Here is a 26,002-nt window from a genome sequence, read left to right as displayed (position 1 = left end):
CCATTGATGAAGCGGCTGAGAGGCATCCTACCAAGTCCCAAACCCGCATAATTCAAGATAACAGAAATACCCTCGCATTGCTGCTTCCCACTCGCTATGTCTAATATACATACTCTCGAGTCACTACGGAACCGAGAACAAACGAATCCCGAGTCGAGCTTCAGAGGGGCCGGAAGCACCACTGGGGCAGGCACAATGCAGCCCGATGTGCCAGATGGCAGCTCTGCCAGTGCCCCCTCTCCAGGCGTACCACAATCCTTCGCTACTGTTACAGGGCAGAACGACCCTGATCATGGTCAAGCGAGGGATACTGCCACAGCCCTGCACTCCAACTACGCTGCCGCCCCCGCAATCAAAACTGGTGCCAACCCAGCGCCGTCCAGTTTTGATTTGGCGATTATAACAGCACTGGACTGTGAATTCAACGCAGTGATCAAGCAGTTAGACGAGTTTGATGCATCTACCGGCGAGCTGCATGATAGTGCGAAATTCTACACATCATCGAACATCTTGTCGTTCTTGCAAGGTCATATCTTGGGGCACCCATTGCTGTTGGCCAAGCTTGTAGGTCCTGGAGACGTCGATGCGAGCCGGAGCGTGCAGTACATAGCCGAGAAATACCCCGAGCTGAGGCTTGTGCTGGTTGTGGGAGTCTGCGCCGGAGTGGCAAAGCCTGTGAACACAAACATTTCCGACATATACATTGGCGACGTCATTATTGGAAGTCATATCCTATCCTATGCCAAGGGAGCACTCTTCACGCCCGAAGAAGTCAAGATGAGGGAGATGTCGCTACAGGGCTCGTCGGACATGAAGATCCAGTCATTGCTGGGGTACCTGCGGAACGAGACGCTATTGGGCCGCGTCGAGAAGCGCCTGAACGAACGTGTGACGAGGCCGTCAGAGCCCGAGAAGCCATTTCCAGCAGATTACCACCACTTTCATCGCGGTAAGCCCTGTTCAGATGGCGTTTGCAATCCTCAAACGGGAAGAGCCTGCGAGGGAGCGTTTCAGGCTTTGTGCAGCGTCGTTGGGTGCGAGGACGACCGGCGGCTCGATCGCCCTGGTCCCGACTCGGGTAGGATCCATATCCGTCTTGGTCCTTACGCCTCCGCGCCGATGATCATGCGTGATCCTACCCGTCGGGATCAATTGGCTGAAAGATTTGGCGTTCTAGCATTTGAGATGGAGCTTGGAGGTGTTTGGGACTTCAACATGCCGGTAGTTCCGATCAAAGGCGTGTGTGACTACGCAGACAGTCACAAGAACAAAAGCTCGCAACAATTCGCAGCTGATACAGCAGCTTGCGTCATGAGGATGTTTGTAGGGGGTTTTCTTGGAACAGGTTAGTCTTCCATAGTCTTCTACTCTGTCTTAACCAAGCGCGAAACTGATTGGGATCAAGATCATACATACACACTGTCCATGTAATAATAAATGCCTGCAGCCCCTAGTTACGTGTCACGTGCTCCCGCCAAACAGCCTCCTTTAGACGCAGTTCCGCAGCAAGACGTTGCACACCCCGTGTTGATCGTCAAACCACGCGAACCGTTCGAGGAATTGCCATATTACGACGAGCCTATAAGAGTCCCGACTGAACTTCGCGAACAATTCTCGGGATGGTTTAATAGTCCAGCTGGTGAGAACCTGCTCTTATGGGGCCGTGACCATGGCGACTGGCTGCTGGAAGCCCTTAATCGTCTTGCATCCTTGGAAGGCCATCACAGAGCCGTTCACATCCAGTGCAATGATCTAAGCTCCGACCAGAGTTTCTCAGAAACGTTACTTGAGGCAATATGCAACTGCTGCTCTAACATGAGTTCTCAATACCTGGAGGAGCTTCGTAGAGATGGCTGCAACGCCATTGAGCGCTTGGATTCGGATCTGCGGTCAGCAATACCCATCCTGATATACGGCCTGGACAACCTACCGGAGCATGATCTACATGAGGGTAGCCAGGCGGTGCAAGATCTCGAAGCGTTAATAACTGCAGAGAATTTCAAAGTTCTCCTGACAGGCAGCTACGAGGTAATAGGCGGTGACGAGAGCCGTACAATAACGGAGAATATCGACGAATGGTATAGGGTGCAACCATTATATTTGTAACTTTAAAACGCCACGAATAGATTATTACATACAACCATGAGACATTCGAGGCAAATGTTTAGTAATTAGAGAATCTCAATGAAAGGAAAAGTGGACAGCAGGAAAAGAAATAAAGGAGTGTGATATGTAGGCCTAAAACGACAAGGAAAACTGCATTATGTGCTCCGAACCAATCCCCACGAATCCTGATTATTTCTTGCTGGCCCCTTTCTTGCTAGCTCCGTTCCTGTCCTTGTATACGCTATGACCTTGTATAATTCGAATTGCCTCCGCTATGTGGTCACTTTTGACCATCGTCTTGGTGGCGGCTGTTTTGCTGTCGCCATGGCCGAAACAAGCGAGCCTAACGGCAACTGCCAGGACTATAGACTTATTAGTATGGGGTAGAGTCTAAATACACGAGTTACTGGATATGGACGCAACAAACCTTGTACGATCTCGCGTCCGTCCCATTCGTACTCGCTCGGGACCTGTGTCAAAGAGCTCTTCAGGAGGGTCTTAGCCTCGGGGTCTAGGTCCATCACGCTGCCTTGGTCCCCTTTGAAGCGCCTAGTGCAGTTCTTGATGATCTTCTCAATCTTCCCAGGAGTAAGTGGTTTGTACTCCATGATGAGTATAGCTCGGTTAATGATCGCGGAGTCGATGACACGAATTCGGTTCGTCGTGAGAAAGATGATACCCGAGAAGTATTCCAGGGCACGCAGGAAAACTGCCAAAAGGGTATTAGTTCACGCAAGTACCCAAACGCGAGAGTTTTGAAAGTAAGAAGAGCGTACCAGATACGATACCAATCTCCTTGCTGTCATTGTGCTCGAGCCGATTAGTCATGTAGACGTCCGCCTCATCCATCAAGACAATAGCCTTCCAACGTTCTGCTCGGTTGAGATAGGCCGAAAGCTGGACTTCCAATTTCCCCGGATCGACACCTGCCATTCAATCAGTCTCCTTTGTCCAAGATCGGGCCCCAACCGTCGGGATGACTCACCAAGCTCAGCACACGTCAATCGAAGTAAAGGACGGCCTTTCGTAAATTTACGTTAGTGTCCGACTTGTATGACAAATAGTATATGTTGGCTTACCTGACCAAGCGGCGATGCATTCCGCCGTATATGTCTTCCCCAAGCCTGGTGGTCCATGAAGTATTATCGCGCGGCCTTTTCCTTTGCTTTCGATGCGTTCGGGACTCCACAAGTTATCGTCCTGCTCCGGGAAATGCGTCATGGCTTTGAGAAGCTGGATGTCTTTGTCGTCTAGGGCTATTGTGTTCACAAGGTCTCTGTCGGGTTCGTCTGCGCTTTTGGTAAACATCACATTCACCGAATAGAAGGTATATGCAACTTACAGGTATTGACATGATCAACATGTAGCCACACTAGGAAAGTGAGTCAGGAGGAATTAGCGATTCTGCTTGGTATTGGAGTGGGCATTTGTGTTCGGGTGCTGGCTTACCCCATTTCCGATTGCCATGTGTGGACATGGTGAAGCCACGAATCCATTCTGGTAGCAGGAATAGCTGATCTTCTCCAAACGAAGGAGGGATGGCGTCTGCGGAGTTGTTATTCGTAGGCTCGGTTGGGTTCAGCTTGATAAATTGTCTAAGCTCGGCCCCAACAGCGTTTTCTCGCACATCACCCTCGTCCAGCCAATGGGTGCCCTTGCTTGAGCCAGACTCTCGATAGTGCTGCTCTGGATCAACAATGACTTTTCCTGCGTACTGTGTTTTATCAGATGGATTAGTTGTTGAATCCATCTCATAGGTAGAATACTGACTGCTTGGTGTTTCTGGGTGTTGTACGGGTTCTCGGCATCTATGGACACCGCCCCATTGTAATCGCAGTAGGAGTGGCCTTTCGTGATGAGACGCATGAATCTCTGCCCTCTTTCTATGCGTTTTCTCCTCTCGTTTTGCCAATCCGTCATGAAGGTTTCAGGATAGACAGGTAGTTCCAGAATCGACTTTTCGCCATGGTAACGGTGTATGGACACAGCCTGGGAACGTCGGTTGATGTACCTCCCTGTGTAGTGCAGTCACGTAAGTTGCCTGGCTCACAAATGGAATATGGAGGGTTTGTAACATACCATCGTGATCCAGATACCAGAGCACGACTTCGATCCTTTGATAAGGATCGTCAGGACCTGCTTTGATAACAGAGCCGTGACTCCAAATCAAGAGTTTGACCCGACACGCCAGTTTCACTCCATCCTTCTCTGTATATACCACCATTCCGGGCTTATACAGCTTCCAAAGCATATCGAAGGTGGCTTTCTTGCGATTGTGGCGTTCCTTCTCCAGCTGAATGCCATGCCATTGAACCTTGTCAACCTCACAGAGGAACAGTTCCAGGTGATGGGCGGTGAGTCGAAGGTCGGAATCTGAGAGATCTGAATCGGGAAACTCATCCGCTGCCTTCGCTACGGTCTCTTCACGGGAGAGTCGTCCTTTCATCCGATCAAGAACTTGGCCGAGGGTATCCCTGTACACCCCAACAGACCGGTAAGGACTGTCGAGTGTGAGGCTCTTCTGGCCGTCGTAGAACGCCGAACTGGGCCAGTAGATATTCTCCTTGACCACCTTGAGGAGATGAGGTGATCGAATCACAATTTTCTCCGAAGTCACATGATCCACAATGTCGTTATCCAGAGCGCTGTTGCCGAGCTGCATCAAATGTCTATCGTTACTCGGTGGTTTGATCGTAGCGACGTCCTTACGCATTTCGAATGCAGATTCGGTGTTGTGTGTCTCCACCCCGTCGTAGTCGCCCTCCGACAACGTGTAGTATCGCTTTTCGCCGTTCAGCACGTTTCCCCGTTGTGCTACAACAGTCCTGGATATCTCCGGGGACTCCTGAGCCCCTGAGGGGGATGGGTCTCTGGCGACGGGCTGCGATGATGGGGTCAAGGTATTGGAAGTATCCTGACTTTCCGACAAGGAGACTGGTGGTGCATTCTGTGACGAAGTTTCAGGTGCAGCCGGTTGTGCCACAACAAGTTCTTGCGTGCCGATAACCGCCTTCAACAGAGAATCGACCTGCAGCACGACATTCACGAGACTTTTTGTCAAGACGCGCCTGGCATCCGTTGCTGATAAGGGAGTTGCACGGGCTTCTGCACCATCTTTCTTCCTAGGAGTAGTGTCCGCAGCGACAGTTATCTGTGCTTGACGGTCACCTTCCTTGTCAGAAGTACTTTGAGTAGCCATTGAAGATTTGACAATAGAGCAGTCAGGTGAAGGATAATATTATGCGGGAAAAGGAGTAAAGATATATCTGGCGATGGGAATGAGGTTATGATAATTTGGACTCTGCAAGGAAACCAGCAGCCAGTCCTTCACATATTTATGTTAATCATGCTACATGGATAGAGCTGTTTTTTCTTTTTCTTTTCTAATACCCATGGACTGTGTCAGCACCACGGCGTGGATGGCCATCAGCTCCAAGCCCCTGGTCATTCCTAGCGGCTGAAATATCGATACGTATCGGTACCTACTCTGTTGTTTCGAGGCTAGTAACTAGGTACATGAGTTACTTAAAGTACTACATAGTGCGGTAATACGCTCGCCCACTGTGTCGGGTAGCCTGCAGGCGAAGGCACCATTTCCGCCCACGAAAGGCCTAGCAATGAGATACGACAATGGATGGCGGGGTGTGCAACAGGGTATTTTACAGACACTGCAGATTGAGATGACCTGATATACATTTTATTGACACTGCCCAAACCATTACGTGCAAGACAGCATCTGTAAATCTTTTCGGATACTATATCTTTGAATGCGGATTCATCGACGATGTCCAAAGGTTGGCTGCTCCAACGAGGTCGACCTACGATACCCGATGAGTGTTGCCCAAGCACTTCCGAAATCGTGCTGCTACGCAACTCAGCTCGGGGGCAACAGGATGGTTGGCAGCGACTTCAAGTGAATTCAACGCAATTGCATCTAGACATCGCATCGGACCGAAATTGGTTTTGTAACGACTCGCCAGTATCTATAATGTTCGTCCGCCTAAGCATTGGAAAGCATTATGCACTATGACTAACGAATCCAGCTTCGCTAGTGCTGACAAGATACGATGCTGCCCGCACTGCCAATGCACTTTTGAGAGGGCGTTCGGAGTACCTCAATTCTGGTGGTCGCAATATTGTCAGAACTCAAATGGGTTTTTCGGCTACGACGACAACACATATACGGCGGGAAGCTTGAGTCGCAGTTAGTCGATCCCCTTCAATCCACACCCCCTTTTTTCTGCTGATATTATTGAAGATACCTGGGCGCGTTTCGAGGTTAAGATTCTCAGCGAACGGATGCAGTACAATTGGGTAAAACTCACTGTCTACATCCACTTCGACGAATCTTCCAACTAGACAACGATCTTGGTCTTTGATGCAGAGCCGTCTCTCTTCCACTATATCAGAGACTCGTTTATGAATACGCATGGAGACTATGACAGCGACCCGTTCTCAGCCTACGTCCATCTCGTTCAGGAGGTAGTGCGCCTGCAGGACACCGCAGTATGGGCAGTGCGCGACTGCGTGAGGGCAATTGAAAAGGGGCCCAGGCCAGCCGGCAAGCCGGAACCAGACTACAGGTACTTTCACGACATGGCACGACACGCGACCCATGTCACAGAGACTCTCGATACCGCCCTCGGGACAATGGATGCAATGCTGTCGCAACATGATGCCATCAAGTCGGAGCTATCAGATACTCGCAGCTGGTCCAGAGTGCACCAACCTCTGCTCTTCTTTCGAAACATCCTCGGAAGCTTGCGCTGTAGATCCCATGCCAACGAGAAACGGCTAGCCAATGAGATCCAGTTGGTATTCCACACGGTGGCTCAGTATGATGCGGGTGTCTCGGTAGCAGTCGGCAAAGCCGCTCGGGAAGACAGCGCGGCGATGAAAACCATAGCGACCCTCACCATGGTGTTTCTCCCGCCGACATTCGTGTCCGCCATGTTCAGCATGTCATTCTTCAACTTCGACAGCGAGGCGGGGTGGAGGGTCTCGGAGAAGTACTGGATCTACTGGGCTTTCGCTGCTCCAATTACTCTGGCGACGTATCTGTGGTGGTTTCGCTGGCAGAGGAGCTCAGGCGCAAAGCTCGCGGGCGAGTCATGAGTTCACACAAGTTGGCTATTGCATTAGGGGCTTATGGCTATGTCGTACGAGTTGTATGGATGAGGCATTATGTGATATATTAATTAGTGTAAACTACCACTTTCTCTGACACTCTCACATGACAAGAGTCGTTGGGTCAATCCAATGCCATCTATTTAAATCTTTTGGCCATCAATTGGTTGAAATCAATTCCGTTCGCAGTCCCAATAATAGCTAAGCTCTTATTCTTCGTCCTAATCTGTGAAATGTCTTGGTCGGCCTTGGCTGCGCCCGCCAGCTCGTTGAAGCTGCCGACATGGGCCACACTGTTCCCAGTCGCGGACACATCGCTAATGCGCTGCTTCTTCATCTCCGGGACGGCGCGGGGGATGGACTCGGCGCAGAGTCTCCGGAAGTGCTCGGTCCCCGCCTGGTAGCGCTGCAGCTGCCGGGCGGCGGTAATGTTGGGGTCGGCATCCGCAGATCGAAGCTCGGGTTCTGCCAGTTGGGGCGCTGAGAGGTCTCTGATCTGCTCGTTGACGCGAGCTATTTCAGTGGCGAAGAGACGGTTGGCTCCGGCGGTATCTCTTCGAAGGGCGGCGACTTGGTCAAAGTAATCGGCATTGTGACCAGAGGTAGCAAAGTTGTTGGATCTGGGCATTAGTCAGCCTGGTAGAAAAGGCAGAGAGGGTAGGTTGAGTATGAGCGGGGGTGCACAACTGGCAATAGCGGGATCTTGGTCTACTACTTCTGTCGCCACGATAACGAGAAGCGGGACACCGAAATCTCAATTATTCGAGGATTGCTCTTCGAATAGCACGTGTAGCTAAAGTTCGCCTTATCGGAATCGGCTAACTATACCGCTTCGACTGTATCCACGATATAGAGAGTCCTTATCGACATTATTATATTAAATTACGTAGAGCTAATATATTATATTATCGATAAATTAGATAAGTGTAATAGGGAATTATTAAAACGAGTCGTTAAAAACTTTTATATATTTATTAATAAAATAGCGGGAGTTTTTAATACGTTTAAGCTAATTATTATTAATAAAGAATTATTAAAACTCTTTAGTTTTATTATTATTCTATTAAATAAATATAACTCGTAAATATATTAAGATATTAAGCTCTTTATCTTTAGCTTTATTAAAGATACTTTATCTTATAAAGTTAACTTTAACGTTAATTATTTTAATTAGCTTTTTAAACGCTTTATTTATAATTTCGAGGGCTCGTTTCTTTAAATAGGTTTCGTTCTTTAAAATCTATTTAAATATAAGACTTAGCGAAGGTTATAAAGGCTTTAAATTATACACTATATAAGCTTAAACCTTTATATAATTAAATATTATAATATATATACGAAAAATATTAAGAACACCGTTAATTTATCTTTCGTCTCTTAGCTTAAGTATTATTAATATTTAAACCCTTAATAATATTAAAATTAATATAAGCTATTATAGGCTTAATTTTATACGAAAAATAAAACTATATTACGAATTTATTATTTTACTATAAATATATTTTAATTTTAAACGCTTAGAAATAAATATTTAAGCCTCTTTATATTATAACGAAGGAGGTTTTACTTAAATTACCTATAATAATATTATTAAATTATCTCTTTAATCGAATATATATTAAATTTAGCCACTATATTATTACTAGACTTTATTTAGTATTACTCGAAAAAAATTAAGAAAACTACGCTTTATAAAAATATACGATCGAGTATTAATTATATTATATTAAGGCTTATAAGCTTAAAAATATAACCCGTGAATTATTACGTAAGTTTTTTAAAGACACGATAAATATTTAAATATAATAAATATTATAAAAAATATCGATTAATAGAGACGATTACTTTTTAAAGACTATATTAATTATACTTTACACCGCTTTATATTAAAATATAACGCTTTAAATTAAAAAGTTACTTTTAAAGGGTATTATTTTCTAAAATATTATCCTTTAAAGGAGTTATTTAAAGGTTAAAGATAAAATAGAAATAATACCATTAATAATTACGGTAGGAAACGTTAATTGAAGCGAGAAAGGGAAAAGATCGATAACTCGGTCGAACCATCGAATAATCGAAAACAAACTTTATTATTTAAATCTACGAGGTCGAATTGACCTAGCCGAACCTTTATCGAGGGGACGCAGCCAAGGCGCTACGGTATGGATGATCCGATGGATGATCCGATGGTTATTGACACCGGTCGCGCCGGACTCGCGCAGAGCTAGCACTACCCGCGAAGCAACGTTACGGCGTATAACTAAGGACTTTAAACGCCTTAGACGCGTCCCAATAGCGAAAATGGCTCGAAAAGAGGTATCGAAGAAGGATTAAAGCATTTAGAGAAACTGATCGCCAATCTAATAGCCCCCAACAGTAGGCATAAAGAGATTTTCCAAGTAATTAGGGAACTTCGCACCGAAGCGACCGAACTACGACTGCACCTCGACAACGACGATAACGCGCCAGTAACCCGCGGGGAATTACGAAAAATAATCGAAGAAACTATCGCTTAAATTACACAAAATCTTAAAGCTATATAAACTAAGTCCTAGGCTCAAATTATATCTACGCCGCGTAGCAGCGATCCTATTGCTTAGTAACCGAAAGTTATCGTCCCAGCCCGCCGAAACCGCGAAATAGTAATTAAAAGCGTAAATCAATCCAACGACATCTAAAAGAGGAGGCCAACAGATATTATACAGAGCGTTAATACGGCAATCGGGCATAGCGAGGCTATCGCAACGAGGAAACTACTTAGCGGCGATATCGTCTTTACCTTTAAAAACGAGGCGAAGAAACATATAGAGAATAATAGATAGGTTTTAAACGCTTTCGGGACTAACGCGCAGCTTACTTATAAAGAACTCGCAGTTATCGCGAAAAAAGTCCTAGCGAAAAAACTGCGGGATACCTATAACGAAGCCGCGTTATTACGTAGCTTATTTACAAATAAATATAACCCGAGAGAGATCTCGAAATATAAACGTAGCTTGCCGAAGAATCCTAAAGTACGCTACGCCTCCCTTATTCTGTATGCGAGCTCCGTTTAAGCTGCGAAAGACTTGTGCGATAACGGCTTAATATAGGATTCCGAGATTTTCGATTACGAACCGTATAACGCTAACCTCCGCATTTAATAATGCTATCGCTATTACGGCTACGGCTACGTAACTAAGTATTATCGAAAGCAGCAGCGATGTAGCTACTGTTCTACAGCAGTACACCCTAAGGGAGACCAAGAGTGCCCCCAAAAAGGACCACGAGGCAGGAAACGTTGTATTAATTACGGCAGGGAACACACGGCGTGGGATCGCGGCTACCCCGTAGCGATCCAGTAAAGAGAACGCGTAAAAAAAGTTTATGCCCACCAGCCTCGCTAGTTTGAAGTCCGTAGCACCGGCGACAGCTCGGCAGGAATAGGGCGTTTATTATTACCGACGACGCTCTTTACCAGCGATAGAGAAGGGTATACAGTAGTTTCGCGGAAGAGAGGCCGCCCGCGATTCGATTCGACAGCGAGCAGCTAAGGCAGAGAAATATGCTCGCAAAGCCGGCGCGGCACCGTCGCTCCTCTACTAACGTAAGACACTATTATAGTCTTATAATTATAAGCTTACGAATAGTATACTGGAACGTTGCAATATTAAAGGTAATAACGATACTTACTTTAATTAACTAAGAAAAGTACGATATATTAATACTATAAGAAGTATAAACGAACTCCCGTACGTAAACCGCGTACTGCTTAAAAACAGCTAAGTATCGAGTAATTTATAACGAGGGCCGAGCGGCTATTTATATATATAAACGCTTCGATATCGCTAAGCTAAAAATTAAGGCAGGCCCCGATTAGGCTGCCGTTATAATATCGAGAGGAAAAAATGGCCGCTTTACTATATAGTTTATATATTCGCTAATCTAAAAAATTTTTCGATAACGGAGCCTCCTAAGCGACTTCGATGCGACTTCGTACCCCGGGCGACACTTGCTCGTCGAAAACTTTAACACACACTATCCGCTCTAGAACGTGCATGGCAGGAAATCGTACAGAGCAAACAACCTTCTTGCCTTTACGGACCAATGGAACCTAAAGCTAGCCACGCCATATAAAGAAATTACGAGACGACGCTACGGACAAAGAGATTCCACGCTAAACCTGGCCTAGGTGACACGAGGAACGACAATTTTATATAAAGGAGACCCTGGCTTAGAAGGTTCTAACCACAGGGCATAGGTCGTCCGCGTCGAACTAGAAGCCAACTCGCTACGAGGTAGTAAAACGAAAGCAGAGGGATAAAACTGGACGATATTAAATAAGGGGCTGGCACGGGCGGAAGCCGGAGCACGTTTAACCGATATCGCCGAGCCAATAAGCCCGGAAAAGCTGAATTAAGTTATCGATAACTTTATAGGCGACCTACGAAAAATTACCGATATAGCAGCCCTAAAAAAGACCCCTTATACTAGTAAAGGTACGCCCTAGTGGTTACCGAAAGTCTAAAAAGCGTAGATTATAACGAAATAACGATACCGAGCCTATCTCGCGGTACCCTCGCAATATACTTAAAACTAATACACCGAGTCGAAGACGGACCTAGAGAAAATCGTTTAAATAGCGAAAACGAAAAGCTAGCGCCACGCAGTCGCCGCTGCCTCCCACGATTCTAAAACACTTTAATCGCTCGAATAATAGGCCCGACTACGGAGCTGGACGCCATTATAAACAGCGGGAATCCCAGAATTACGACGTAGCGAAGGAGCTACTAACGAGGCGCGAAGCCACGACGAGAAAACTACGCTTCTTTCGGAAAGGTTCTTTCTTAACCTAAAAACCGACCTTACGGACTTAAATACCGTACCGAACTACGCCCCTAGCCTTACCCCTATCGAGGCAAAGGTAACGGCTAAGGAAATAAGAGATATTATTAAATAGACGGGACCCTGGAAGGCTCCAGGGGAAAACCTTTTACCTCCTGGTTTCCTCAAAGCGTGTAGGGAACCCCTTTTCCGGACGTTAGCCGGCTTGGCGACAGCGAGCTTCCGGCTTGCCTACTTCCCCAAACGTTTCCGTACGGCAAAGGTTATCGTGATCCCAAAGCCAAATAAAACAGTAACCGAAAAGCAGACACCTAGTGAATAGAAACCTATTTCATTACTCAATACGGTCGGGAAGGTAATAGAAACAGTTATAAACCGGCGAATTACCGGAATAGCCGAAGAGTACTCGCTTTTACTTAAAGGCTAAATAGGGAACCGGACGTAGCGGTCTACCGAGCTGGCTATTCGACTAGTTACCGACGTCGTCCGTATAACGTAGTAATAAAAGGGCGTCGCTTCCCTTCTTTAACTCGATATTAAAGGCGTTTTCGATATAGTTAATTATAAAAGACTAATTGCTATACTTCGTAAAAAAGGACTGCCGGATTAAGTCTACCGATAGGTCGAGAGCTTTATTACGGACAGATCGGTTCACCTTTATTTCGACGGCAAGTCGTTAAGGAGGATCCAGCTCCGCGCTAGTGTTCCGTAAGGCTCTCCGCTATTACCGATCCTCTTTATTCTCTATATCGCTATACTATACGAAGAGCTAAAAGCGTACGAGCAGCTTATTATTGTCGGATTCGCGGATAATACGAATTTTATTACCGTAAGGCTAGACTACGTTACGAATTACCGAAACCTAGAAAAAGCTTGGGAGACTTATAGCCGCTGGGCACGTACGAGAGGGATAGAGTTCGAACTTAAAAAGAGCGAGCTTATTTATTTTATTAAAGCGCGAAAAGCTTATACGTTACAGGTACGCCTCGGAAACGCTGCTATAACGCCGGTAATCTCTACGAGATTCCTTAGCGTTTAGCTCTATTGGAAACTATAATAGAAGGACCATATCTTAAAAATTAAAGCGAAAATAGCAACTTAAATATTAGCTCTCACTAGGCTCGCAGCGTTAGCTTAGGGATGTTCAATACGAAGGGCAAAGGAGCTTTATACGAAAATAATACGCAGCGTACTCGCGTACGGAACGTCGGCTTAGTATAAAATAAGCGATACCGAAAAAAGGCCAGCCCTTAGCCTTATAATAGTCCAGAATTCTTGTCTCCGGACCGTAATAAGGGTATATAAGGCGACCCCTTAATACTATTTAAAAACTAAAGCGGCAGTTCCCCCCCTCGACCTCTATCTAAGTGCGAGGGCAGCTAGCTTCGAGATACGTACGGAAATTACCGGAAAGCTACAACTTTTACGCGGCGCCTATATAAAAACGGCAGAAATTATTAATAAAAAACGTAACGCAAAGAGAAGGAGACAAAAGAGACCCTAAAGGGCCACTAGCGAAGCCCCCACGACTCCATAGCCAAGCGACGCTCAATTAACGTCAGCTAAACAATAGCTAAATAATTAAACGGTCGAATAAGCGCTTAAAGAAAAATAGGAATAAAAATAGTTTTATACCGTTACTCCGACACGAGGCCGCCGCGAACTAACTATAGAATCGCCGCTAAACTAGGGAGCGTGCCGTCGTTACGACGATATGCTTAAGCACGAAACATCGGTCTTAATATAAGCACGCACTAAAAGAATAGGGCTTAAATCGTTCCTATTCACCTGTCAGGTTCCAGACGTCCCGACGCCGCTATATAACTACGGTAAAGGACGGGAGACAGCCGAACACCTAATCTTATACTATAAAAACTTCGAGGGAAAACAAGAGCAGCTAACAAAACAGCTAACACTTAGTCCGCTGCGAACTCGTCGCGATCTAGCGGCGCTTACTACAAAAAAGATACGGCGAAAGTTATCGCAAAGTGGCTTCTACGAACCGGTCGACTACCGCTATATAAATTAACAATAGAGATTAGGGGACCACCCGAACCTGGATAATCTCTCTTCAGGCCCTAAAGCAAGGGTCACTAGGCTGGTGGGTGAGAACCAGCATGGTAACGTCGAGCACGTGAGGTAGATTTTACGATATTGGCAACGTGTATTTTTAGTCCAGCTTCGGCACGGTTTATTACACGAGGAACTAGGTAGATGTACCGAAGGCCTTCGGCATACGGCGTACTATTAATAATAATAATAATAATAATCTTAGAAAACGATACACTTATCGTTTATTAATAAAATAATTAACCCCTTTTATAAGGAGAATATATTAAGTGTATATATAAAATAATTAATATATTAATACGTAACTTAAATTAACTTAAAAAAGGGCCTATTTAATTAAAAAGGTCTTTTTTATAAAGGTAAATAACTATTAAGTCTTATTTTATTCTTTTTTTAAATATTAACCTTTAAATCGATTATAAAGGGTACCCTTATTAATATTATAGTTTTTAACTATATAATTAATATTTTTATTAACTAATACGGCTTAAACCGTTTAAGTAATACGAGTTTCTTTAATTATATTAATAATAATGAAAAGAGGAAAAAAAGAGGAAGAGATTAATCTACTTTAATTAATAAACGAGTGAGATTTAACCCCTTTATATACTATTATTGTTGCTCAGGGGCTCTAGAATCATCTGAAATCTGGAGGGGTCATTTGAGGGGGGGGCAGCCGATAGGGGTTGCATCTTAGTATGAAAACTGTGGCTTGTGCTAACAGGGGGGTCAGCAAAGAAAAGGCACGAGGCAGTGCCCTCTAGCTAATACCCCTTCACCCTCCTGATATCAGCGTTTGAGATAATCGTCAAGCCATCCACACTTTCCTGTCCATCCGCCGCGTCGATGTCGGCATCATGACGGCCCATGGCCACCTCGACCAGGAACTCACCCAGCTTGTCGGTGGGCGCCCACAGGTTCTTGGCGAAGTGGCGGATGGGCGCGCCTAAGACCGCCTCGGCGACGCTGTGCACCAGAGGCCGTGGCGCGATATAGGGTTTGATGGCGTCGTGGCCGGCCATGTCGGGGTAGAAGATGCGGACCGAATACCCCTGGAGGTGGCTGGACCTGCATATGGCACCCAAAGACAATTCCGTCTCCCCCTTGATGCGCGCTTGGAACGCTGTCAGAAGCCCCGGTTTCGTCGTTGTGTCGCCGCCGGCTACATATAATTACGAATCGCAAGGGCGGGGTCACTGATGGCGGCGCCTCCCTGAAGCAGCAACAGGACTGGACTCGGTGCCCGAAAGCTTTGAGAGCGCCTTGGCGGCTGCTTCTGCACATGTTTTGGTGATCTGGACATAGTCTCTGAATTTTGGTCAATCAGTTTTTGAGTTCCTCGTATTTCTCTTGCCATGCAAGGGGCAAACCTCCTGCTGCATACGGGACCAGGATCAGATGAGGGCGCAGGGCTGGGGACTGTGCCACACCGAGAGCCCAAACACAGCCCGCGGCGCCCTTGAGCTGAGCGAGGACCTTCTCGTCGTACGTCTCGAAGTCCTTGTGGATGATGACGTTGACCCGCGGGTCGGGGCGGCCTTCGACCATTTCCACGGGGCGCCTGCTCAGGATGCTGATTTAGGTCACGCTGTTCATCCGGAGCATGGCGTCGAGGGCACTAGAGCCGACGAGACCGGTTGCGCCGGTGAGAATGAGATGCACCGCGGCCGTATTTATGCCCCCCAAGTTGATTGTGGATTGATTTACGCGTCAAAGATAGTATCACAGGAGCAATAAAGTGTCCGAAACTTCTCAACTGGTCCGGAGACGCGGTGTCTTGGGCAAATATTCGACCAACGACATTCGCTTTTTTTTTTTTTTCAGCTCGCCGAGAGGAAGTATTGAAGTAAGGGGGGTTGCGAAGCCTGCAGTTGGTGCTGACGTTCCTGTTCGCCAGCTTTCCCCTTCATGGCAACAACGCTGCCCTTGGTATAATATGACAAGTAAGTATTCATCGCAAACAATCGATTGGCCTAATCATTTATTAACTAGCTATTATACCACCAATTGGATAAACATTATACCACGGCACTGATTATTCCCTAGCTAATCACAGACACGATATGGTGGCGGCAGCGTTGTCGCCAGTAAGGGGATAAATCCAGAAGACGTCGCGACCAACCGCGACTGTCGCATCAGGCTGACAATGCTTTCGTATCGCATTGCGCATCAATCAGGCAATTCTCTGAGGCATTGGAGGTCTAGAATTGGCTCCTGGTAATAGAAGTTGCATCAACCCGTCCAATTAATGGGGGTCACGTGATGGCGCGTTGGCAGTTGCCGCGCCACCATTGTCTTTGACGTCAATCACAGTATTGTCTCGCGTCGATGCAAGCCGCCCGAAAACAAGAAACTCATCTCCCCCAAATGCATCCAGAGTACGGGTGAAGAAAATGTCGACTCTCCGGGCGGCCACAGTATCAAACAGAGCCATTCGGCGGAAGAGGAAGCGCACGGAACACGACACGGAGTCGCCCGAAGCTGGAAACGCCGAGGATGGTTCCGTCGCAGGTGCTGGAAGCGACGCGGGTGGTGCCAGTGGCGGCGTCAGTGATGCCGAACCCACCAAAGAGCCCGCGAAAGCGGCTGGCGGCAGCGCGGCATCGAAGAAGAACAAGAAGACTCCGGCGCCAAAGAACGCCAATGTCGAATGCGTCATTGAGTGGCCGCCGCTCTTCAAGGATTTGGACAAGACACATAGGGCGCTCAACCTGGTGTTTACCTTTTGCTCGACCCGGAAGCATCTAGCAACCACTTTCGACACGATAAAGTCGGCAGTGGAATCCCACACCAAGAAGGAACTGAAGATCGAGGACGTCGCCGCGGTGGCCGCCTTGCGCCCCGAAGGCGTGAACTTCACCTACGTCGACGAGGTCATGCTGCAGACCGATATCAAGGGCGCCGAGCGAGACACGACGTTCAAACCAGGCCGCGCCCGGAAGGACATCCGGACGCAGGGGCCTGCGCCCGATGCCTCGGTGGGCGGGCTTGCGGGCATGGACGAGCTGGGACAGTACCACCCGGACGAGGCGCCCCTGAGCGGGAAGGAGATCCTCTACTTCGAGTTCATTGACGGAGATCTCAAGCGCCAGGTGCAGAGCCGCAAGACGGGGGAGCCTACGAACCCCAACCGGCGGCTTCGGGACGAGGACCTGAAGATGCCCGTGTTCAGCCAGAAGCAAATGACTTCGTTGATAGAGAAGCGCAACCAAAAGTTCACCAACGCCGCCAGCGCATACATCAATCGGTGCGTCGAAGCGAAGATCGACCCCGAAGTGATGATACGGCAGGACGCAGAAGCACACATGCCCGTCCCCGCGGAGTCGGAACACAATACGCCTGCACCGAAACCCGAGATGGACACAATACCCAAAGAGATCCCCAAGGAAAGGAAGAGCATCCCCGAGATCGTCCAGGAGCTCAAGGAAAGCTCTTGGTACGTGAATCAAATTGTGCCCGATGGCCATCGCGTCTTTGAGCCTCAGGAGGCCGTCTATGGCGAGCTGGACTTCCTTCTCAGCCAGGCCATGGTCAACGCACTTTTCAATGCAAAGGGCATCACCCAGTTCTACGCACATCAGACCGAGGCCATCAATGCCTTGGAGAATGGGCACCATGTTGTCGTTTCGACTTCCACAAGCTCGGGCAAGTCCCTCATCTACCAGCTTCCCGTAATACACGCATTAGAGAAAGACCACAACGCCCGAGCCATGTACATCTTCCCGACTAAAGCACTGGCCCAGGACCAGAAGCGCAGCTTAAAAGACATGCTATCCTATATGGAGGGTCTGGAGCAAGTGCTCGTTGAGACATTCGACGGCGACACGCCGATGCAAGATCGAAATCAAATCAGAGGCGAAGGCCGCATCATCTTCACCAATCCAGACATGCTGCACATCACGATACTTCCCCAAGAAGATAAATGGCGGACGTTTCTACAGAACTTGAAATACGTGGTCGTAGATGAACTGCATTATTACAATGGTCTCATGGGTTCTCACGTGGCATTCATCATGAGGAGGCTACGGCGCATCTGCGCGGCGGTCGGCAATCGCCGGGTCAGATTCATATCCTGCTCTGCGACGGTGGCAAACCCACAAGACCATTTCCGGACCATCTTCGGCATCGAAAATGTACATCTCGTTGATTTCGACGGGTCTCCCTCCGGGCGCAAGGAGTTCCTCTGCTGGAACACGCCCTACAAGGACCCGGGGATCCGTCCAGCGGCCGCGGAGACGCCATGGCGGAATGCGCGCGGTTGTTCTGCCAGCTGATCTTGCGTGGGGTCCGTGTCATCGCGTTTTGCCGCGTGAGGAAGCAGTGCGAGGTGCTCGTCTCGGCGGCCAAATGGGAGCTTGAATCGTTAGGACGGCCCGAGTGCATGGCGCGAATCATGGGTTACCGCGGAGGCTACACTGCCCAAGACAGACGTCAAATCGAGGCCCAAATGTTCGAGGGCAAGCTCATGGGCATCGTTGCCACCACGGCGCTGGAGCTGGGTGTAGACATTGGTACGTTGGACTGCGTGGTTACACTGGGCTTTCCCTACACCATTGCCAATCTCCGGCAGCAAAGCGGTCGCGCGGGACGGCGAAACAAGGATTCACTCTCGGTGCTTGTGGGAGACTGTTTCGCCACGGACCAGCATTATATGCAGAATCCGGACGAGCTCTTCACCAAGCCCAACAGTGAACTGCAGGTTGACTTGGAGAACATGCTCGTGCTAGAAGGCCACATCCAATGCGCGGCATACGAGATGCCGATCAGGCCAGTCGAGGATGCGAAGTACTTCTCGAAAGACCTGGCCAAGATCGCCGAGGAACGCCTGATAAAGGACGAGCTGGGGTACTACCATTGTCATGACCGCTTTCGGCCAGTGCCTTCCAAGTTCGTTGCCATTCGCGACACTGAAGAGGACCATTTTGCCATTGTCGACATCTCACATGGCAAAAACATCGTGCTCGAGGAGCTCGAAGCATCACGAGCCTTCTTTACGATCTACGATGGTGCCATTTTTCTTCATCAAGGGAATTCTTACCTGGTGCGCGATTTCCAGCCGGATAGAATGATTGCGAAGGTCGAAAAGGTCAAAGTAGACTGGACGACGCAGCAGCGTGATTTCACCGATATTGATCCGGTCGAAACCGAGTTGATACGCAGGATTCCCGGATCGCTCTCTAGTGCCTTCCATGGGTCGATACGAATTACGCAGAACGTGTTCGGATATTTCAAGATAGACAAAAAGCGGCGAATCCTCGACGCGGTGCAGGTGGACAACCCGCCCATCATCCGTCACAGCAAAGGCATGTGGCTCGACGTGCCCAAGCGGGCTCTCGAGATCTTGGTCGATCGCCGACTCAATGTTGCCGGCTCCATCCATGCGGCCGAACATGCGGTCATGAGTCTGATGCCCAACTTCGTCATCAGCATGCCCGGCGACGTGCGGACCGAGTGCAAGATCGGCCTGAAGGAGTTTGCGCAAAAGGAGACGCAGCGGAAGCGGCCGGCGCGCCTCACCTTCTACGACGCCAAAGGCGGCGCGGGCGGGTCGGGGATCAGCACCAAGGCGTTCGAGTTTGTCGACCTGCTGCTGGTGCAGGCGCTCAAGCGCGTCGAGCACTGCTACTGCGAGCACGGCTGCATCGAGTGCGTGTGCTCGGAGCTGTGCAAGCACGCCAACGAGGTGATGAGCAAGGCCGGCAGCTCCGTCATACTCAAGGCGCTGCTGAATATGAGTATCGACGTCGAGGCGCTGCCTATGGGGCCCGAGGAGATGAGTCCGGTTGGGGTCGAGACGGTGGTGCTGGCGAAGCCGGTTCCGGGGAAGGGACGGGTTCCTGTTTGTGGCGAATGACGTGGAAGTGAAACTCGAGGAGGAGGAAGAAGAAGATGTTGGATTGGGTGGCCAGTGAGGCGGTTGTTTGATTGTTTGTTACGATAGACGATACGATAGATGGATACATGTAACTATGGACTTGATACCCTCTTCCTTCTTCTTGCAGTTTTGGTTATGCTCAAAGGCGTATGGAGCAGCCTCACTGTCACGTTGGGAGACATCAACTTCGGTATTGCTAAGCGGCTCATAGTTCTCAAACGAAAACTGTTACTCGGATCAACCAAGTATTCAGATGTGGCGATGGTAATTCCAGATGTTTTGATGCGGATTTAACAGAGCGGTTGTCGGGCGGCAGTCGGATTTCCGCACCCGCACCCCTCCGACCGCTACTGATAAGCGGTAAAAGTGACGTGCAGCTGTTTCTCCTGTACAGTAATCAGCAATTACCCAGACAGGACAAATTTTGCTCCCGAGGCTGCGCTGTTGGGAGCAGAGCCCGACCAGGGGTCTCCGAACCAATACAGGGGTCTGACGATCGCGTCATCGGTTTCTGCACTTTGTTTTTAGCCTCCTTGACAAATCAACGACATGCTCTGCGTCACGTCTTTTTCCTTCAGCGACCGACTTCAGCAACTGCCCTCCTGACCGCTGTACCGCACTCCCCTAAGTCCATCCCACCAGTTAGCCCTGTTTGCCCGCCTGGATGCACTAGAAGCCCGAAGGCCCCTGTAGCCCCAGCCGAAAGCCGCTAGAAGCAGGATAAAAAAAGGCCATCAATTCAAGAAGCTTCACTCTCTGGACTGAACTGTTTCTGAATAAGCCACCTGCAAACACCTTACACCTTTCTCTGCCTCGGAATCCCGGTCCCCATATAAAACATAAAACCCCTCCTCCCGCCTCTCCCACCATCCCACCTTCTCCATGTCAACACCATTCCTACGCAGCACCATCCAGTCTTCTCTCTTGAGACGCAGCATCTTCAAGCCATCTACCCTCCAGCAGAACATTCGCCAGTTCCACTACTCGTCGCCCAAAATGACTGTCCACAACATCAGCACGTAAGTGTACCTACCTGCCTACCTCTTCCGCCCAGCTCTCTCTCTCTCTGTCACTCACTCGCCGAGGCGCGCAACCGCAAGCATGGCTGCTGCACCTGCCCGCCTGCACCCCACTTCCTCGTGCTGCTGGTGGCGCCGAACGCCGGACTTGGCAATCGACAGAGAAGAAACATGAAGAGGGAAGGCATCAAACTGACATTCTGATCCTCGATGTAGTACCCAGGAGTGGAAGGACGCCCTCAAGAACAACAAGATCGTCATGCTTGACTGCTTCGCCACCTGGTGCGGTCCCTGCAAGGCCATTGCCCCCATGCTGGTCAAGTGAGTCTCCTCCCGTGTTGCCCCCCTCCTCTTCCTCTATATATTCGTGACTCAACCTCTGCCTCTTCTGTCCCATTGCGACAGCGAGCGAGCGCCGAAGAAACTCCCCAGGGAAGTCGGGCAAATAGAAGACTAACCGTTGCGACCTACAAAAACAGCCACTCCAACGACGAGCAGTTCAAGGACATCTTCTTCGCCAAGATCGACGTCGACGAGCTGCCCGAGGTCAGCCAGGAGCTCGGCATCCGCGCCATGCCCACCTTCATGCTGTTCAAGGACGGCGAGAAGGCCGAGGAGCTCGTCGGCGCCAACCCCCAGGCTCTGGTCGGTCTGCTGAAGAAGGGCGCCGAGGCTTAGAGCGCCCCGGCCCCTACTACTGCCGCCGACTCCGCCGCTCACCCCGCCACCACCACTACCACCGCTGCGAACCCGTCTGGAGGTCTTCCCGAGGGACAAAAGCGGGTCGTCGATCGGGGCGGCGGTGCTGTCGACATGACGGCGACGGAGATCAGCCCCAAGGAGCACATGCACGAGGGTGGCAGCAGCGCCTGCTGTGGTGGCAAGGCTGACAACGCATGAGATGGACCCTAAGATACCCTATCCTCCCGAGGTTTAGATAGATCAGTTTGAAATGCACGCGTTGCGGCCAGCGCTGGCATTTTCGCACGCATAACCAAACACTCATGAAATAACAAAACACATCAGAGAACCTCCCCATTAGTCGTTGCGTCATCCATTACTGGCTTCAGCCATTATGCCTCACCAGTGACATGCAAGGCAGTTGCCCCACTAGCTTGTAATCGTATGCGGCAGAAACATCGACAAGACACTCGACCAGCCAAGTATAGTAACGGACATAGCATCCATTGCATACACTCGATTCGAGCCAGTCCAAGTGTCTACTTGCATGATGAACTGTGTTCATTCAAATACTATGCCCGTTATCACCGTGTATCTAATAAGCTTGTACCCCTGCATCTACTAACATGATGCTCTGAACGCATGTGGTTTTATCCCCTTGATGGCGACAGCGCTGCCCTCACCATACCATGCCGACTTGTACACATTAGGGAATAAGATCAAGTGCCGTGATATAATGTTTATCCAACTGGGTATGATGCTTATCCTACTGGATGTGATACTCATCCTACTGGGTGTGATACCTAATTAAGCAAGTAGACCTATCGATTATTTGCGGACAGTACCGATTATACCAAAGGCAGCGTTGTCGCCATCAACGGCATAAGCGAGAGTTTATGTCAAAGATACTTCTGTGGGACAAATGAGATCGTTTCTCAGATTATGAAGTTATAGCAGTAGGCAGGACATTTCGTCGGTCTTCCCTGCCCAATCTCAAAACTCCTAAACTCCAGCCAGGTATCATGTGATCAGCCAAAGTATGCTACCTACGGCGCGCATTACTCTATAAAGCAGTAGAAAGTATCTCCTCCTACGCCATCATCTACTCCTTCTGCTCGTTGTTGTGCTGCTCGTAAAACTCCAGCGTCAGCGCGGCCAGAAAGCCCGGGATGCAGCCCTTATCGCGAACCCAGAACTGGATCTGGTCGGCGATGCTGCGGGCGAAGACGCTCTGCGGGCCGCCGCTGACCTTCATGGTGCCGCGCTCGCCGTCGAACACGATGCTGTTCTCGTGCTCGTCCGTCTGGCTCGGGTTGAAGACGCTCTCGACGCGCATCTTGCCGTTGGGGATGAAGGTCACGGTCCAGCCCAGCGTGCTGAAGATGGCCTCCTTGAACTCGTTCGACTTGGCGCCCCAGACCTGCTTCAATCGCTGCGACGTCTTCATCGCCGACGCCGTCTCGCGGTGCGCCTCCTCGACCTCGCGCTTCGCGGCCGCGAGCTGCGAGGCCGGGATCACGGGGAAGGACGGGTTGCGGTGGGCCTTCTGCAGCTGGGTGAGGAGCTGCTTGTTCTCTTCCTTGAGCGCCGTGAGCGTGGCCACCTTGATAGCTTCCCACTCGGCCGTCGGGTTGGAATGCAGAGACAACACCCGGGTCTTGTTCTTCTTCTCGGCAGCCTCGAGACGCTCTCGGAGTGATTGGTAGTCGACCTGGAGCGTGTTCAGAGTCCTGTCCTTCTCTGCGACTTGGTTGAGCAGTGCTTGTCGTTTGCGGTTGAGCTCAGAGATCGTCTCAGATTCCACATCGTCGTCCTCCCTCGGCCGCTTGGAGCCAACCGCTGGCTTAGTTTCACCGGGAACAGCAGCTTCCGCAGAAGAAAGCTCTTCATGGAGAGCCTTGATTTCAGCTTTGTAGCTATCCACCAAATGCTCCAATTCGGCGACACGGTTGTTCCTGACTTCGTCGACCTTTTCTGGCTCAAAGGTCTCGTCCTCGGCGTCAAAAGTCTTGAGCTGAGCCCGCAAGTACTCGACCTCTTTGGCTGCAAGAGCGCGCTGGCGCTCCAGCCTAGCTCGAGACTTGTCGGCTGGCAGAGCAGATGGCGTGGTCTTGAGCTTTTCGATTTGCGTCTTCAAGGTGCCCATTTCCGCCTCCAGAGACTTGATGATCCCGTCTCTCTCACCAACCTGCTCCTGGATTTCACCCAGCTTTTCGGTCAGCGATGCCGTGGTATAGCGTTGCTCGACAAGTGCGCGTGCGACGTGTTCGGGCGAGTCAAACTCCATCATATCGTCACTGGCATTTCGCAGGTAGGATGTCCAGGCCAGACGTTCATCTTCGAGTCGTTGCCTTTGTATTCTGGCTTCGGCAAGTTCAGATTCCAGTCCAGCCGCGGCCTCCAGTTTACGCTGCAGCGTCCGCTTCTCCTCTTCTACCACTTCGACCGCCTTGTGAATCTGTTTGTAGTGGCTGAGATCGCTGTGCATCTTGGTGTTCTTGGACTCCAGATTCCGGATGTACTGCACGTGGTCTGACAATTCGCGCCGGATCACAGCAATGGTATCGGCGTCGCCAGTTTGCGCCTTCAGACGTAGAACGTTTGCTTCGAGATCCCCAATGATCTCGTCCTTTTGGGCGAGCTGCTCTTGAACTTGCTGCAATAACTCATCCCGGGACTGGTTCTCTTTCTCGTAAGCTTCCATCGACTCGCGTAGATTTGAGGCCTGTAACTCGAGGTCGGACATGCGCTTCTGATTCATGCGATCTGACTCTTCCTTGACGGCTTGTAGATCGTCTAGCTGCTCCTGGAGCAACCGGGCCTCGCTCTCTGCTTCGCGCGCCTTCTTCTCAAGGGCTCGGGCATCACGTTCTGCTGACTCCTTCACTTCGGCCAATTCGGACATGACCGACTCGATCCGGCGCTCAGCTGCGCCTCGTTCACCTTCGGCATCCTGTCGCTTGTTGAAGTCTTCATCGGCCTTCCTACGGCATTCGCGGATTTCCTTCTCGTGTTCCAAGGCGGCCATGTCCTTTTCCTTCTCGTAGTTGTCGCATTTGTAGTGCATGGCGGCCAGCTCGGCTTTGAGCTCTTCTATCTTTTTGCGCTGTGTCTCGTATTCCTCTGCGTCGGGAGGGGCCAGGTTCTCCTTGGAGCTTTCGCGCGAAGAGGCCCGTACCGATTCGCCGTTGGCCTGACCATGGCGGGCAATGGGTTTGGCGAAAGGAGAGCTAGTCGCATTGTCGGTGCCCGTGATGATGTCGTACTGGGGTTGTGATGTAGAGGCGCGGAAGTTGGAGACCTGGCGGGACGTTCTTTGTTAGCAGCGGTGTCGCGACAGAAAACAGTCAGATTGCGCTCTCCCTTGTTGGGCAACGGAAGAAGACAAAAGGGCCGGGGTAGACATACTCTCGATGCTCGGAGGGAAGTTTGTGGTCGCGGCAGAGCATTTCCGCCCACGCTGTGCCGGAATTGGCCAGTCATTGATCTGCGCTTCACCGCCGGCCGGGCAGATTTTGGAGTAGAAACAGTCATGTTGAAGGTTGGCTGCTCGGCCACTGACTGTGTGTTTGTTTATTGGGAGAAGTGTAGCGCTGGTGATGGGCTGTGAGTGGCTGCCGGGAGCAAGGTCAGGCGCCACTTTACCACCTGCAGGGGTCAAAGAGATTGATGAACAACGCTTCCAACGCTTGCTTGTTATGGCTTGCTGCTGTTGGCGGCCTGTCTGGTCGGGATTGGTTCAGCCAGAACAAAGGACGGTCGCGAGCCTGGCGTGCACGGACATCCAGCTTGCTGGTTCCTATCGCGTTCTTGTCTCTTGTCTGCGTCCTTATCGCTGTGGCGCTAGTAGCTTATCGGTGTTTGAGAATGCGCTAACCGTAGCTGGCTTATCCAGGTGCCGCTAGCCGTATACAGCTTATCGTAATGACGCTAGCGCGTTGGCGTTCTCCCTCCCAGCACGTAGGTTAGATGGCCTGGGAATCGTACTGAGCCTCCTTCACTCTCTGAATAAAACCACGAACAGATCCAAGAGCACGTCGCGCGAACAGGGTTTGGCGTTCGAGGTCGGGAAGGGAGAATTGATGCCTTCATGCTCAAGTGAGCAGGAAAGAATGCGTCAGCCCCTCTGCTTTGCAACCCGACTCGACGAACAAGCTGCGCGACAGTCGCCTGGAATGTTTGTCAGCACCGGTGGTCAAGCAGGACGGACAATGGATGCGCGCACAAGTGATGGCGCCTAGCTCCCTTGCATGTCCGCCAACGGCTGGACGGACACCTGGTGGCCTTTTTTTTTTTTTTTTCT

The 26,002-nt window shown here is 49.8% G+C and overlaps 9 protein-coding genes across 9 annotated transcripts; 5 read left to right on the top strand and 4 right to left on the bottom strand.

Moving 5' to 3' along the window:
* Positions 1-195: 195 nt before the first annotated feature.
* On the top strand, positions 196-1,350 carry PG986_005631 (uncharacterized protein; the record flags this gene model as incomplete). Its single annotated transcript, XM_066841853.1, has 1 exon — positions 196-1,350. The coding sequence occupies one exon, from the start codon at positions 196-198 to the stop codon at positions 1,348-1,350; it is 1,155 nt and encodes a 384-aa protein (XP_066701715.1).
* A 945-nt stretch (positions 1,351-2,295) lies between these two features.
* On the bottom strand, positions 2,296-5,305 carry PG986_005630 (uncharacterized protein; the record flags this gene model as incomplete). The annotated part of the gene is made up of 9 exons (XM_066841852.1): positions 2,296-2,468; positions 2,534-2,815; positions 2,883-3,032; positions 3,092-3,127; positions 3,186-3,395; positions 3,449-3,478; positions 3,556-3,820; positions 3,877-4,121; positions 4,186-5,305. The coding sequence occupies 9 exons, from the start codon at positions 5,303-5,305 to the stop codon at positions 2,296-2,298; spliced, it is 2,511 nt and encodes an 836-aa protein (XP_066701714.1).
* An 827-nt stretch (positions 5,306-6,132) lies between these two features.
* Positions 6,133-7,221, top strand: PG986_005629 (uncharacterized protein; the record flags this gene model as incomplete). The annotated part of the gene is made up of 3 exons (XM_066841851.1): positions 6,133-6,310; positions 6,365-6,420; positions 6,466-7,221. 3 exons carry the CDS (start codon positions 6,133-6,135, stop codon positions 7,219-7,221), a joined length of 990 nt encoding a protein of 329 aa, XP_066701713.1.
* Positions 7,222-7,372: 151 nt separating this feature from the next.
* On the bottom strand, positions 7,373-7,861 carry PG986_005628 (uncharacterized protein; the record flags this gene model as incomplete). Its single annotated transcript, XM_066841850.1, has 1 exon — positions 7,373-7,861. The coding sequence occupies one exon, from the start codon at positions 7,859-7,861 to the stop codon at positions 7,373-7,375; it is 489 nt and encodes a 162-aa protein (XP_066701712.1).
* A 7,027-nt stretch (positions 7,862-14,888) lies between these two features.
* PG986_005627 (uncharacterized protein) lies at positions 14,889-15,672 on the bottom strand (the record flags this gene model as incomplete). The annotated part of the gene is made up of 3 exons (XM_066841849.1): positions 14,889-15,286; positions 15,356-15,432; positions 15,509-15,672. 3 exons carry the CDS (start codon positions 15,670-15,672, stop codon positions 14,889-14,891), a joined length of 639 nt encoding a protein of 212 aa, XP_066701711.1.
* Positions 15,673-16,517: 845 nt separating this feature from the next.
* Positions 16,518-18,398, top strand: PG986_005626 (uncharacterized protein; the record flags this gene model as incomplete). Its single annotated transcript, XM_066841848.1, has 1 exon — positions 16,518-18,398. The coding sequence occupies one exon, from the start codon at positions 16,518-16,520 to the stop codon at positions 18,396-18,398; it is 1,881 nt and encodes a 626-aa protein (XP_066701710.1).
* A 107-nt stretch (positions 18,399-18,505) lies between these two features.
* Positions 18,506-19,978, top strand: PG986_005625 (DEAD/DEAH box helicase; the record flags this gene model as incomplete). The annotated part of the gene is made up of 1 exon (XM_066841847.1): positions 18,506-19,978. One exon carries the CDS (start codon positions 18,506-18,508, stop codon positions 19,976-19,978), a length of 1,473 nt encoding a protein of 490 aa, XP_066701709.1.
* Positions 19,979-20,881: 903 nt separating this feature from the next.
* Positions 20,882-21,696, top strand: PG986_005624 (uncharacterized protein; the record flags this gene model as incomplete). Its single annotated transcript, XM_066841846.1, has 3 exons — positions 20,882-21,018; positions 21,235-21,339; positions 21,498-21,696. 3 exons carry the CDS (start codon positions 20,882-20,884, stop codon positions 21,694-21,696), a joined length of 441 nt encoding a protein of 146 aa, XP_066701708.1.
* A 1,105-nt stretch (positions 21,697-22,801) lies between these two features.
* Positions 22,802-25,233, bottom strand: PG986_005623 (spindle assembly checkpoint component MAD1; the record flags this gene model as incomplete). Its single annotated transcript, XM_066841845.1, has 2 exons — positions 22,802-25,000; positions 25,108-25,233. 2 exons carry the CDS (start codon positions 25,231-25,233, stop codon positions 22,802-22,804), a joined length of 2,325 nt encoding a protein of 774 aa, XP_066701707.1.
* Between the last annotated feature and the right edge of the window lie 769 nt (positions 25,234-26,002).

Source organism: Apiospora aurea, assembly GCF_038362705.1.
Source record: "Apiospora aurea strain CBS 24483 chromosome Unknown utg000004l_segment0_segment0, whole genome shotgun sequence".
NCBI lineage: Eukaryota > Fungi > Ascomycota > Sordariomycetes > Amphisphaeriales > Apiosporaceae > Apiospora > Apiospora aurea.
The sequence above is the reverse complement of the archived record's forward strand: the minus strand, read 5'-3'. Positions and strand labels throughout refer to the sequence as shown.